General features: G+C 45.5%; 1 protein-coding gene across 2 annotated transcripts in view; it reads left to right on the top strand.

The window, feature by feature from the left end:
* vps50 (VPS50 EARP/GARPII complex subunit) overlaps positions 1–14277 on the top strand; it is a 67839-nt gene that overhangs the window by 14554 nt on the left and 39008 nt on the right. For both annotated transcript variants that reach the window (XM_040188507.2, XM_040188506.2), the window contains exons 6-12: positions 1864–1934; positions 2402–2519; positions 2804–2839; positions 3231–3313; positions 7110–7152; positions 8366–8464; positions 10647–10787. In XM_040188507.2, coding sequence (XP_040044441.1) covers positions 1864–1934; positions 2402–2519; positions 2804–2839; positions 3231–3313; positions 7110–7152; positions 8366–8464; positions 10647–10787 — 591 coding nt within the window. The remainder of the gene's footprint in view (positions 1–1863; positions 1935–2401; positions 2520–2803; positions 2840–3230; positions 3314–7109; positions 7153–8365; positions 8465–10646; positions 10788–14277) is intronic.

The following is a 14277-nucleotide window of genomic DNA, read 5'->3' as shown; positions in this document are numbered from 1 at the left end:
CATGAGTGTTTCTGCGTTACATCATTGACAAAGGGCTTAGACACCGGTGGGGTGGGGTGGGGTGGGGGGGGGCAGTGCTGTGTTTTCCTAAAAGGCATCATAAGGGGCGGTGAAGACCTGGTGTGTGTTGGTCTGGCGAAGCGAGGGAGTAGTATCTGTTAAGTGTCTCCTTCCTTGAGCTGCTCTGTACTCTTCGTAACCAAACAGACTATTTTAGACTGAACTAAAAACCAGGCTCTGTGCCAAAAAATAACCAATAGAATGCAAACAAATGGATGTGAGTGATCTATATCTGAATGAGTCTTCCTTTACTGATTCAAAGTCTGCAGGTTAAAGGTTTCACCGGTGGTTTCAGCACCGTCCCCGGCCGCGTCCCAGAGCAGGAGCTTTTCCCGAGGACGCTGTTACACCGTTACAACTAATACTTAGTAGTATTCTAGAAAGGTCACTGTGTTCTTGATGTGTAAAGGCTTTATGGACCGTTGCCCTTGGATGCAGTGTTTCCACTTCTGAGTATAAGTTCATTTTGTCTTAATTAGATTTTCTGTACAGTGCCAGGTCACAACAGAAGTCATTCAAGGTTAGCTTTCCAACAGAACGGGTCCGTTTTTTAAAGATTAATAATAGTTATTTATCGTATTTGCATGTTTTTTTGCCCCACTGAATGTGATTTCAGAGATCGCGTCCATCGGAAAATGTATCGGCCTCAATATGTGTTTACCGCACGTAAACGACACTGCTGACCATCTTCTTTTGACTGAGAGGATTAAAGCACATTTGTCAGTTTCCCAAAAGAAAAATCTTAAATTAACAAAGAGTTTACAGTATCACAATGAAAGACTTTAATTTGAAGTGATTAAAGCTCTATAAACAGTATATCTCTGTCGGTGCGTATGTAGCTCTAGTGAAACCAGCTCTGCATGTTGTCTCACAGACCTCATTTCGTGGGCCCCCGAGCGGAGAGGCCTCACCGTCGCATGGTGCGCGTCCCCTCGGAGGAAAAGCCGGGCCGCTGAATCAACCCTTGTCAAACCGTTCAGAGGGCTTGTCATAGTCTCAAGCCTTGGGATCATGAGGGCAGATTGGCTTGAATGGGATCATTGATCATCGTCCCCCACAGCTGAAGGCTCACTTAAATGCTGCTGTTGTTGTTTTTATAAGTGTGGATAATTAATTTCACCGGACTGTATTCTTCTAAAAAGGTTGTGTCAGGGATGACAACGTTATAAAAACATTTTTTTCTTGCGGTGAGTTGGAAACGAAGGTTGAAAACACGACCATCTCCCACCTCGGGCTCGTCATCTGGCAGATCAAAAAATAAAAGACTTCAATGAAACAGAAATGCAAATTTGTGCCCCAGTGCCACTTCTGTCTGAGGGAGTGTTTGTTCTCGGCAAAGGTCACTGACGTGGGACTCCCCACCAGAGAGCCCATCTATCCTTTTGGTAAATGTCAGCTCTGTGGAGAAATGCACCTTTTCTGTTATTACTCATTTTTTTTATAAGTTGTTCCTTTTGATCAAAGCATAATGGCATCATCTAATATATTGATAAAGCCTTCTTAAAAGGCTCTCAACAGGTTGCTCAACCGGGGGAGGAGAGTGCTGTCAAAAATATGTTTGTGCGCGCAAATGTGATTCCTGTCTGCACAGCACTGTTCTGGGTAAATGGGATTATTACTGGCACATTTCACTGGCAGATCCCTAAATCAACCAGTGCTTGCACTGATCATTAAAATATGTCGATGTGGCTGTTTCTCAGCACGGTACAGATATTTTCTTTTTTTTCTGACAAATATTTAATAATTTATAATCTAAAACGTTAAAATATGAAATGTTTATTCCAGTGTCTTCCTCGTTCACAGGAACTGGAGCGAGTGACCGCGTTACAAGCCAACCTGCAGCTGGCAGCGGTCATCTGCACTAACGCACGGAGGTAATGCTGTTCCTCTACATCCTCTATCCGCTAAATGAAACCGCCCGTTCCCACGGCACTTGCACATTAAGTGCTTTCCGCATTAACCGCCGTGATGTTCCTGATTTTATCTCTTTTTTTCCCCTTCAAATACTGTACGAGTCAACAACGCCCCGCTACACAAGGCGCTGTGAGCACTAGAATTTGGTATTCATCTGCTGTTTAGGGCGAGTTGTTACACTGCTGCGGGGGACAAGAGAAGTGTTTAGTTATGGCGTATTTTTGTATTCGTTCCTACTCAGGATTGATCCAAATAGGCAACTGTGGTGAAATAATCCCTCTAAACCTCTGGTTCAAATAATCCCAGCATACTGAGTTCCAAAAGTGTATCACAAACACTCATCACTATGTATTTGACTTTTAAATCCTTACTAAGCTTTGTAGTTTTTTTCTACGTGTGTTGCTACTTTCTCCCTTCCTGTGTAAAGGCAGCTGAGCATGTCGAAGGAGGGATTCACAGAAGCCAGCTTGGGTCTCCTGTCCAATCAGAGGAGGCGACAGCTGCTGACGGGCTTGCTTAAGTCACTGAGGACCATCAAGACACTGGTAGGGTTTACGCACATAGTCGACTACAGCGCGTTTTGTGAAACAGATCCTTGTGTTCCACAGTAATCCTTGCAACCGTGAAAATGAATTTAACTTCATCAAACGTATATACTTCTTTGCTTTGATCGTTTCCTCTAACCGTACTCATTAGGAAACGTTACCCCCATGGTCACAGCATGAAAGTGTGCACCTTGTGTACAATCAGTTATTTCTTGATATTTATATTTTGTGCAAATAGTTTCATGCTGTATTCATTTCTTCTTCTGCCTTTCTTCTTCTCCCAGCAAAGAACAGATGTGAGACTCAGCGAGATGCTTGAGGTATTGTAAGCATTTCCACACACACACACACAGACATGCAGATATATATTTATACATGACTGGAAAGGTCCTACATCGGTGGGGATTCTGCATTTAAAGCCAAACCCACACAAACATGAGACGCTCTCACCAATGAGCTTCTGTTGTGAAGGTCAGCTGTAAAACGTTGGATGGATTTGACTACTGTCGGATCTCGTCGTAGGTTTTCATTACCTGCTGGAACAACCAATCAATCAAAGATCAATCAAAACTGATGCAGTCTAAAACATGGTACCGTGCTGTAATACAGAATGATCCACAGTTTATTCCTCGTATGCAATTTGCGTCAAATGCTTTCATACTGTACTATTTTTCACACCTTTTTTTTTTTTTTTTCATTCTGTTCCCGTAGGAGGAAGACTATCCCGGCGCCATCCAGCTCTGCCTGGAATGTCAGAAGGCTGCCAGCACCTTCAAACACTACAGCTGCATCAGGTACAGGATGGAGAGGCTGTTTGAATGAGAGCAAGCATGAACGTCTCCTCCTCCTCCTCCTCCTCCTCCTCCTGTGCCGGGTTGTTTAAAGGCAAACACATTGGATACCCGAAGGGCAATTTTCTGTGTTCCTATGCAGCGGTGATCAATTTGTGGGAGAGGGTGGGTGCTGCAGTGTTTCTTCTGTGTATTGATCAAGGAGGAAAATGACTGCCGGGTTCCTTCCCTTTCCTGCCTGCCAGCGCCTACAGAACCCGACAACAGTATTTTGCGTGGGAATGAACGTCTCTCCCCGCTGCTCCCGACACGTGCCGGCGAAGCACAAGAACACATCTCCAACGCACTGCAGCACGCGTTAGTCTATTTACAGAAAAGAGCGCTGGCGTCGCTAAACAGAGAGCTCCATGTCGGCAGAGCTCCGCGTGAACTCGCACATTCAGGCCGTTTTAAGCAAAGACGTGAGGATCTGCACCTCGACGTGCAAACGTTTCACCTGGTGGTGACAATGCCGTTTGAATGGTGATCAGAAATTAAAAGATATGGGGGGGGAAATTGACTGTTCTTTCTTGCTTACAGCATCTTTGTATTCACACGCGGTCCGGGATGAATAGAAAGTTGATTGCCCTCTTCGCCTTTGCTTCCCGTTTGAAATATGCTAATGCCGCTGCCTGACTGTGGCAGCTTTTAACGCCGGTTTGCGTTGATCACACGTCAGTCAGGCATCGCATTTGCATACACATCACGCACTCTGCCCAGATGTGCTACTGTGGCGCACCCTCCTTCCCTCCAGGAGCTCGGTTCCAGTCGGCTGCGATGTAATTTAACGCCGTTCTTCAGTGCTCGTTACGCACCGTCCCCTTCTTTTGTCCCTCTTCCCAACCCTTTTTAAAGTCTATATGGTCCTCCCCCGTTTACACAGCCTCATGCTCCGTTTCATCAGGCAGTGAAGGAGGACGGCTTAAGAGCCGCACATGTCATCACCGCGTTGGTAAACTGTCAACACTGCTGTGGCCAAACCAAGTAATCCAACCTTTTTTTTTTTGATGAATTTACACAATACATTTTACAAAAACATTCAATCCAGATAAAAAAAAAAAACAGTATAATGCTGTCCGCTGTCAGTATTTTGTTGCTGTACAACAACAATAAAATAAATCACTGAAGATCAAATGTTATGCTGGTTTAAAAAATGTTCCTCCGAGTTTCCACTTGAGCTAATTGCCGCCTTAGCATTGAGGGAGGCGGTTTGTCGGGGCGTCCCGGCGCATTGGAGGGACAGACGGCGCTACGTTGTGTCCGTGCGGGCCGCTCAACGTGACGGCGCACAGATTTATTCAGAGCCACGGGTCGCCCTCCTCCCCTCTGTTGTTCCCCTCTGATTGTGTCTCATTGCAGATTTTTATTTTTTGTGTGTGTACCAGAGCACTTGTGTCAACAAATCTATTGCTCCATAATGAAGTTCTCTCAGCACTTGCAAACAACCGCCGGAAAATGTGTTTTCGGGTTAGTGGCTTTGGTCTGAGTGAACGTTGCTGGTTTTCTTTTCAAATCTCAATTCGATTTACTGGAAATTTCTGTTTGCCAACGTTCACCTTTGACTTTAAAAATATTTTGCTTGGAAGAAAGAAAATGTGTGTCTGTACAAATATACATGAACTCTAGTCTCAAAGTCTGCAGTCATACAAAATGTATAATGGAATCTAATAGATGCAGCGTGTAGTGACCCATGTGACCTTTGACCCACAAGTCAGAACCATACCCAGACTGAAGATGCCAATGCCGAATATAAAAATATTAGATCAAACCTTGTACATCAGACCAGAGGCTCGTCTCTCCTTCCATCCCCCAAATAACACACATTCTGAGCATCGCGCAGACACTTTGAAGCGTCCACGTGTGGCGTGTCGGCAGTCTGTGTGTGGCTGCTTGTCTCGAGGCTCCGTGGACACCTGTTACCGACGATTAATTGGAATGGGGTTTGAAGAACCACTCCCTCATTTCCACATTGCTATCGCGCTCCTCATGTCCCCACTTGGGAACAGGTTGTTAAGTAGCTTTTGCTCTTCATCTGTTATTTATGCATTCCGTCTGATCACGGCAGCATCTGTGGGGAGGAGCTTTGTCTAGCTCAGTGGACAGTGTCATTTGTCAATGTATTCGTGGTGAGGAAACAAAAACAGGAGGCTTGCTTATATTGTCACCTGGGTTACTGGCTTCGGGTTAAACTCTTTGTTTCTTTAAAAACAAAAAACGGAGAAATACTCTTAGTTGGTTGGTACTGCCAAGGTTTGTGTAACAAGTTTGGGGCGTTCTCTTCTCTCTCATGCTCTTCCAGCGCTGATCGGTTTGCGCTCTAGCTTCTGTTATTCAACCACGCTGCCCTGTGGGAGCATGAAAGGGAGTTGTGTGATGAACAGAACCTTCTTCCTTTTGCCCCCCCCCCCCTCCACACACACACACACACACACACACACACACACACTCCCCCCCCACTGGGTCCCCGTAGTGTTTCTGAGCTGAACTCCTTTTTGTTCATCACTCTCCTGAGCGTTGCGTGTGGACATTCAGGCCGCACATTGAGCCGCTCAACCTGACGTAGTTGAGCCTTACTTACTTCCTCCTCCACTCCTTTTTGATTTTTGTTTTTCGCATTGGCTGCCAACAGTGGTTCCAGGGATGCGATGAGAATACCGGCCGTCCCTGAGCTTGAAAATGTCTCATCTTATCTTTCCGGAGTGATTATGTGTAGCCTTCAGTTGGGATTTGCTTACCACATATTTCTCCTGTTGTTGTGTTTACAGAACTGTCTCTTTACTCTGATTAAACACTTCCAGAATGTTTTTTAGTTGGTGTGTGTGTGTGTGTCCTTCCTATCACACGTCTGCAATATGTCGCGCTCTCTCTCTTGCTGACACACAGACGCAGGTAAAAAAAATAAAAAGCCTCTTAGAACATCAGCTTCTGAAGTGGCTCCTGCTCGTTTTGTCGACCCGGGGGACCCGCTCTGCAGTCTCCTGTGTTTCTCTGCCACCCCCCTCCCCCTCCTCACTCCCCTCACTCGATACCCAGTTGAGGCTAAGTTGCCTAATTAGCAATTTGTCAAGGACACTCTCCCCCTCGGGCGACCGCGGTCTCACAAGGCACGACGCAAGTGCAGCCTGACCTGAAAAAGACCCCAAGCGAAGCAGAGTCGTAACGGGGGAGGATTGTAAATGGGGGAGTCACAAGGGAAGCGGATGGATGTCTCCGGGACGGGCAGAATAGTTCCCGGTTTCGTTTTGCCATATTGCAGCTTTTTCGAGTTTTTTTTCATTTTTTCCCGGGACGAGGCAAACGTCTGAGTCATTCCGAGGGAGTGACAATCTCACACACACGGACACGCAATCTGCTTCCCTGAACATCGGTTGGAAATTCATCAGCCTCCTCCGTGCTTTTGCTCCCCTTTTGCCCTTCATGAGACACGGCCTGTTAATAAAGTGGTTTTAGTTAATCAGTGCATTAAAAGATCATTGCAATTATTGAATGTCAAAACAATTTGCCTGAGTTTCACATCATTTAAAATAGAGAAGATTAAAATATATAATATATTTATTGTAATAAATATATATACATTTTTGAATGGCAAATAAACAAAGACTGTTGTGTTTTACACCAGCAACTTATACTGGGTATTATCCATAGTTAAGATATTTATAGAGAATGAATTGAATGATGTCTATATTAAGATTTTATTATTATTATTCTTAAGAACGGGTTTGCTAACTCAATAATGTCCATTTTTTTCCCCCCCTCACAGTGAATTGAATTCCAAACTACAAGACACTCTGGAGCAAATAGAGGTATGTGCCTATCTGCCCGTTATTATAGAGCGATACCAGCCGAGGGACTTTTAGCAGTAAATAAGATTGTCCTCGTACCTTGTAAGTTTCCACAAGCCCTCGTCTGAAAGAGGCAATTTGTCCTTCATTTCGATAGCTCGCCTTTATTTTTCTGGGTCTGCCAAATATTGACACATTCAAAACGTCATTATTGTCTCTGTGCAACCACAGTGAATTATATCGGTTTCATCTGTACCTGTGTGACGTGAAAAATGGAACGCAGAGCAATTTTCTCTGCTCCGCTGCCGCCGCGCTCGAGTGGATTAATTACTTTCGGTTTTGTCTGTACACAAGACGCAGGCGCGCGCGTACACACACGCACACACACACACACACGCGCACCTCGCTGCATGGCGAGGTCTCTTTTCTCCGCGTCTGTTTTCCCCGCCCCCGTCTGTCGGAGTTTGTGAATAAGCAAAGCAAAATCCTCCAGGATCATAAAACTAAACACTTGCGCGCGCGCACACACACACAATAGTGGGATTTTAGTGTTCAACCCCGTCATCTTAAGAATGCCAAGAGCCAGAAACCCCATAAACACAACAAAAATAATGCAAGCTCACCGGCTATCGTCTGACCCGGGTCGTCTTTGTATTACATCGTTTGATGTCTCCTGCTTCTTTTGCTGTCATTTTTTTGTTCTAAAATACAGTATCAATGCATTTATGAGAAAATCACATGGAAGCTTGTTTTCCTAGTTATTGTAGAAAACTGCAACGGCAGCAACCAAAAACGCTGAAACTACGGGAGGCGTCACTTGAGGTTCCAGACGGAAGCTGGTTTCGGTTGCAGCACCAAACCTGTTCAAACAGACGGTTAATCGCGGTAGCTGCGGGGGGGCGGGTGGTGTTGGCATGTTCGAGCACAGCTTCTGAAGCGTGGGAAAATCCGATCGTTGCGGCATCCGACAACTCGATATCCTTTTGAGGTTGTGCTACTGTGTCAGGGTCGTGCTGCGTCCTTCAACCTCGCCTTGCTTCCTTACCTCTTTATTAGCTCCCATTCAAAGACGGGCACACTCACAAAAATACGCCCACGTCCACATCCAATTACCCTCGGCCTGGTGCGGCAGCTGCACATCTGCACATCCATCTATGTAAATCCCCCGGTCTTAACGTTGATAATCCCCCCTCCTTCCCTCTGCTTTTTGTCATGTGTCTATTTCTGGCTCCAGGAGCAGCTCGACGTCGCCCTGTCGAAGACTTGCAAGCACTTTGATGTTTCGCACTACACCAAGGTCCAACTGGCCTACACGCTCCTGGGAAAGACTCAGGTCAGTGGTTCGATCCGTCTACAGGGGCCAAATGTGACCGGACGCGGCGGTCTGACTGTTGTCCTCGCTTCACGGCACGTGTCCCTTTTTAATCTCCTGTTGGGGAAATGCCAGCTTTTCTTAGCCTTACGTTATCGATGCTAATGTTCATATATAGACAACGTTGTTTCCATAGTTTCACCACCATTTTGTTTAGAACAGTATGTCATCCTTCCTGTTGCATTCTGTTCTGCTCGCTGTCAAACTCACGCCCACAAAAAAGGACAGTCTTCTCGATAACCCAGGGATAATATAAGATGAGCTCTGCAAACGGATGAGGTGACAGTCACAGCATGTTTGTGACATTTTTTTGCAGCTTATTATAAGCTGTAAATTGTTTAAGTTTAGAGCAACAACTAGTAGTTTTTGTCAGAAGAAATATAAAGGACCATAACCTTAAATGGCACGGATATTATCTTTTTACTTGCTCCTCAAATCCCACTCCAGTCCTGGTATTTGTTTTTGTTGAAAACCCCTGATCGCTCTTGCCTCTGTGTTTAACAACCCACACACCCCATCATCATATTCAAAATCTCACATAGCCCTGATCCCTTTCTTCTGCTTCAAATTACATTTCCCCGTCCCTTTCTCATAGCCCTGACCTTATGCTTTCTTCATAGCTGTAAAACTTACATAAAAAAGACTATTCATTGCGGCCTTTTCATTACTCTCTGATATGAAAGAAATTCTTAACGTTCTGCTTACATAATTTTTGTCCTCGACCCGATTGTGACTTTTCTCCCCCGACTTGCTGAAACGAGTTTGATTGACCATGTTTGACTAACGATGAAGCTGCCATTAGCTTTTCTCTACGCTGCCAAACCGCCTCAAGTGAAATTTCAAACATTTACACATTTGTTCATATATTGATTTTGCATGCATTCGATTCCTAAATCAACCGTTTTGTATTGTAATATCTGTAAGATGTTTTATATTTGTAAACTCTGTTGGTTTGCCACCACTACGGACGCCGGTGTATCCGCCAGCAGGCCGTGCTTTTTTGTTTTGCTATTTGGTTGTTTTCCTGATATTTTTGTCTCGGTCACCGAGATGAAGGGAAGCTCATAAACTCAGGCCCCTATGATGTCTGAAAATAACCCTTTTTGGCAAAGCAGTGGCCCATTTTCGCTGAGCTTACAAGTGAAAGTAATTAAATCCTGCGAGTTGAATAAACTAGTCGGACGTATTCTTTCTTTGTCCTGCAAAACTCGTGCGCATGTTAATGGTTAACGTCTCTTGACATTAACATCCATCCTTGAATCACAGAGATGAATCATCAAGGCTTGTTGTGAATGAATTGTTTTCCTCATTTCTGTGATAATCAGTATTTCAGTCTCAAAAGCCCACAGAGGAAAGCGTTCTTGCCGTTCATCCCACGGGCATGTTGTTGTTTTCCTTTTCACTGTCACTGAATCACGCCCCCTCTTCTTCTCCTCTTCTCTGTGTCACATTAAGCCACACATATCATCTTCGCCTTTATGTGAGCTCGCACTGCACTTTTTTTTACACCCACATAGTTACACTGTAAATAATAATCTGCAACGTTTCACTTCAGGTTTTTGTATTTTCTTTCTTGCTTTAGCTGTCATTGCCTGATAGCCATAGTGCAATGGACCTTGTGAACCAGTCCATGCTTTGTGCAGCCAGCAGTCGACCCCGTGTTTTTCAGCCAGATGAGGTCGGAACTCTGTACAGAAGCAGAGAAGGAATGTTTGAATTACTTTAGTGGCAGCGGACTGTCAGAAGGGACGCTGCCCTCGTTTTGTGGAGGTGAGCCTGCAGTAAGACAATTAAATTGCACGGCACAAGACGTCTCGCTGGGACTCCGCTGTCCTCCACTCACTCCCGCATCGAGGCTGTGCGAGGGAGCTACAGAATGGCAAATGTGACTTGTGAGCATAACATTTTTGCAAAGTCACAGATCACAAGTGTAAACTTGCAGCTGCGTGGAGACAGCGATGCACATTCTCCCTCATGTTGTATTTCCTAGCATATAATACCAAACATCAGGTACACAACACAAGTCACCCAGATGTTTGATTTTTTTGCTCCTAGTTGTTTTCCTCTTCTCTGATCTACCGCTGGCAGGTGACCTCTTAAACATAGCAGCCATCATAACGGCGTGCTGGCTCTCTCTCTGCAGACCGCCATGGACCAGCTGCACATGCACTTCACCCAGGCCATCCACAACACCGTGTTCCAAGTGGTGCTGGGGTACGTGGAGCTCTGTGCCGGCAACGCCGACACCAAGTTTCAGAAGATGCAGTACAAGGACCTGTGCACGGTAAGGGGAAGTGTGTGTGTGTGTGTGTGGTGGGGGGTATTCACCCATTCTGTCTGCAAAATGTAGATTTTTTTTTTTATTTGCCCCGTGTTTGATTACGGTGAAAACTAAACCCCCTTCTGGACTCAGTTAAGTGAGAACTTACTATGGGACTAAAAAAAAATATCAAGGTGTCTTGATGAAAGCACATAACACACTCGCACGCCGGGCCGCTCATATTGCGCCTCAGGCTTCCCCTGAACGATGCCTTATTTCCTGACGAGGGATTCTACAGATGCTACATCGCTGGGTGAAATGAATGCATAGAGGAGAAAGGGATTCATAGAGAGACGCGTATACCGCGCGTTCGACTCGCCATGAGACCGTTAAATCTTGCTCGCTATGCAGAGCTGCAGCAGCACGTTATTTGAGGGGGCCCACAGTGCGTTTCACCGTCAGAGCCGGAGAGAGGATTACCAGTATCTCTGTCCCTTCCAACAGCACTTTTCTGTGTCCCCCGTGAAAATGTGTCAAAAATCGGGATTTATGCAAAAAATATAATTATTTTCTTTGACGTTGATTGCCATGAAAAACTGAAGACCGTGGATGTAACAAAGTGCTACTGATACACGTTAATTAGCTCTCAGTTAAGAGCTCTCTCTTGTTTCCGACAAGGACGTTTGGCTCGTTATTTTCACCGGCGGCTGCATCTGTAAACGACTTACTCAACTCCTGTCTTCCCTTTTAGCAGAGTGTCTGCGAATACATCGCGACAGGGACACTGATTAACTGGACTTTCGTGATTCGTGATTAAGACATGAGCTTATTTATATTTTACTTCTAGATAAGGTGTCAAATGAGAGTATTTGCCTCCCGGGCCGTGTCTCCATAACGACACTTTAATATAAAATCATGAGGGAGTAATTCGCCCTCAGGCAAAAGCGTTATCTCTAAATGATGCTTGTTTAACCTATTTGAATCCATTTTTTTGTATTCAGTTGAACTCCTTTAATACCAAATAGAGAGCCATCAACTGTCTCGAGGCCTCCTATACACAGATCTTCTCAAATATTGTGCACACGCAGCTGTCCACAAGCTGTGACAGGCGCGGCGTAATGTTTACTTGTGTTGGACAAGCTGTCCGCACAGCGCGTCGGCCGGGTGATCCCACTCACAGCCCACGTATTCACAGACCCATGTTCCACTGTACACAGCAACTCAGGATTAATGGGATGTGCCAGTAGAGTCTGGCTTGTGATCGTGATTGATGCGGCAAACACATCCCCACGCCCGGTGGGGGGGACGAGCGCAGAGACAGTCGGCCCGCGCGGCGCTCCGGCTGATCGACCATTTGAACTAACTTTCTATCAAAAGCAAGACGTTCTGATAAATAGTCTCTGGCGTCCCGCTGTGCGTTTAGAGAGGGCACGTCCGCCCCGCTAAGCGCTGTTAATCAGCAGTGCTGAACGTCCAAATCCATTTGGCTGTCTCTCTCAAAGGTCTGAATGTTTCATGTTTCCGTCAGATGCTGAGATGATTATTACAAATATAAGTCATCGTTTTACTGGCGCCCTGTGACTTAACTCCTCCTCCTACTGCTTGCAATCAAAACAACTGTTGATTGGACAATCCAAGAAACGTAACTGACTATTTGAGGTAGAATAATTTATCAATGGCACTCACAAAGGGACAACTAGGAGGCGGATGTGGTGCACACACACACACACACACACACACACACACACACACACACACACACACACACACACACACACACACACACACACACACACACACACACACACACGGGGTAGAGAATGTGTTGTATGCTTTGGATCAATATGAAACCTGGCGTTTGTGGAGAAGAGAGGACGTATTCAGCTGCTGCTCCCCCCGATAAATAAAGGTGAAGGAAATGTGAGACCTCCTGAACTCCATCTCTTAGTTATGCAACTTAAAATTCAAGAGGAAACAGGGACACTCGGAAAGGTCGGTTGTGATTGTGAGAGGGTCTTATTAATTTTACATCTACATCTCCTCATTAATGGCCAGCCCCGTTCCTCATCGCGTCCCTTCAGCCCCCCGTCTGTCCATCCTATCGTAGACTGCGACGGGCATCGAAGCTGCTGGTGCGACTTCAGCCTCTCGTTCTTTCTACCCGTGTTAAAGAGAGCCGTCATCCCCCCCCCCTCGACAATATGCAACTGCTGCTCGTCGTGACGCATCCCACTCTCAGCTCTGCGGGTTCCCATTATTTTGATATTGGCTGACCTCCAGCGCAGTCATAGGCATCTGAAGCATGGACCGTGCTGGCGGGCTGTGTGGAGTGGATGTTGACACTGCCGCTCACGTTAAGTAGTGCTATTATCCTGTGCCGGCCCTTTTTTCAGAGTGCTTTATGCATCATATAACGCCCTCATGGGCTCTGATGGATGTAAACTGGTCTCACACTGTTTGGCTATTAGTTTGTCACGGTAGCTATATGTGCTTCTTAAGACCACAGCTGTTCATCAGCAAGATTATTTTTGCTCTTTCCCAGTGAGAGGGATGATCAATTTGATTTTTTGATTCCCTGGATGAGATGCCCCCCCCGCGCCCCCATTCATGAGAGTTCTTTCTTTGTAGTTGCCCACGACACCCTCTCTGGATGAATCTGTGGTTTGAAGAGCAACACCAAACTCCCTCTGTGTACTCCATGGGTACTCAGTCAGTGCCTTTGACAACGTCGACATGTGCAATGAACCTTGTCGTTGCGCATGGCAAGTTTTTGTGATCAAGCACTCTAAAGGACAACATGAAACGGGGAGCCGATGATCATAAATATGTCCGTTTCCAGCATTTTCATCCCTGGGGTAAAGCACCAGGCGGGTTCTTGCCGAGTAGGGTAGTAGATAAAAAAAGAGCATTTCCGGGAACTATTAATTAAATCCTCCAAAACGTCTTTAGCAACAGCATCAATAAGAAACCACTCAAGCAAAAAGCAGCAGACCCTTTCTGTGCTCTTTAAGAAATCGAAATGCCCACTTGTACGTAGAAGATAGTTGTGTCACCGTGAACCACTGACAGCTTAATTGACTCATGGGAGCCAGAATGCAATTTAAAAGTTGACCTTACCGGTAGGATGCACCGGCGACGATGTGATCTGTGTTTACTGAGTTCATTTCAAGATCATTTTGAGCTCACATGAGGAATCCCCTACCTCGGTACACAACTGCTTCATGCGCTGTGCACCGATTTGTGTTTACGGTTGTGTTTGTGTGAGAAAAAGAGGCCTGTTTGCATTCTTGCACAGCAGGTCTACAGAATACCGACTATGTTTTTGATCTCTAGCGGGTTCATCTGTTTATTCGTTCTTTTTGTGAAACGACGTGTGATTGTCTTTTCCCATAGAAATGGAATTAGCTCAATCAGGGTCACCTGCCCTAGTTTATTTGTGTGCATTCACACACACACGCACAAAGCAGCAGAAAGAACTCACTGCTTTGTCTTTTGAAAACCTTTCTGACACCAA

This window comes from Gasterosteus aculeatus, chromosome 10 (assembly GCF_964276395.1).
Source record: "Gasterosteus aculeatus chromosome 10, fGasAcu3.hap1.1, whole genome shotgun sequence".
Classification (NCBI taxonomy): domain Eukaryota; kingdom Metazoa; phylum Chordata; class Actinopteri; order Perciformes; family Gasterosteidae; genus Gasterosteus; species Gasterosteus aculeatus.
Note: the sequence above shows the minus strand (reverse complement) of the source record. Positions and strands in the feature narration are given on the sequence as shown.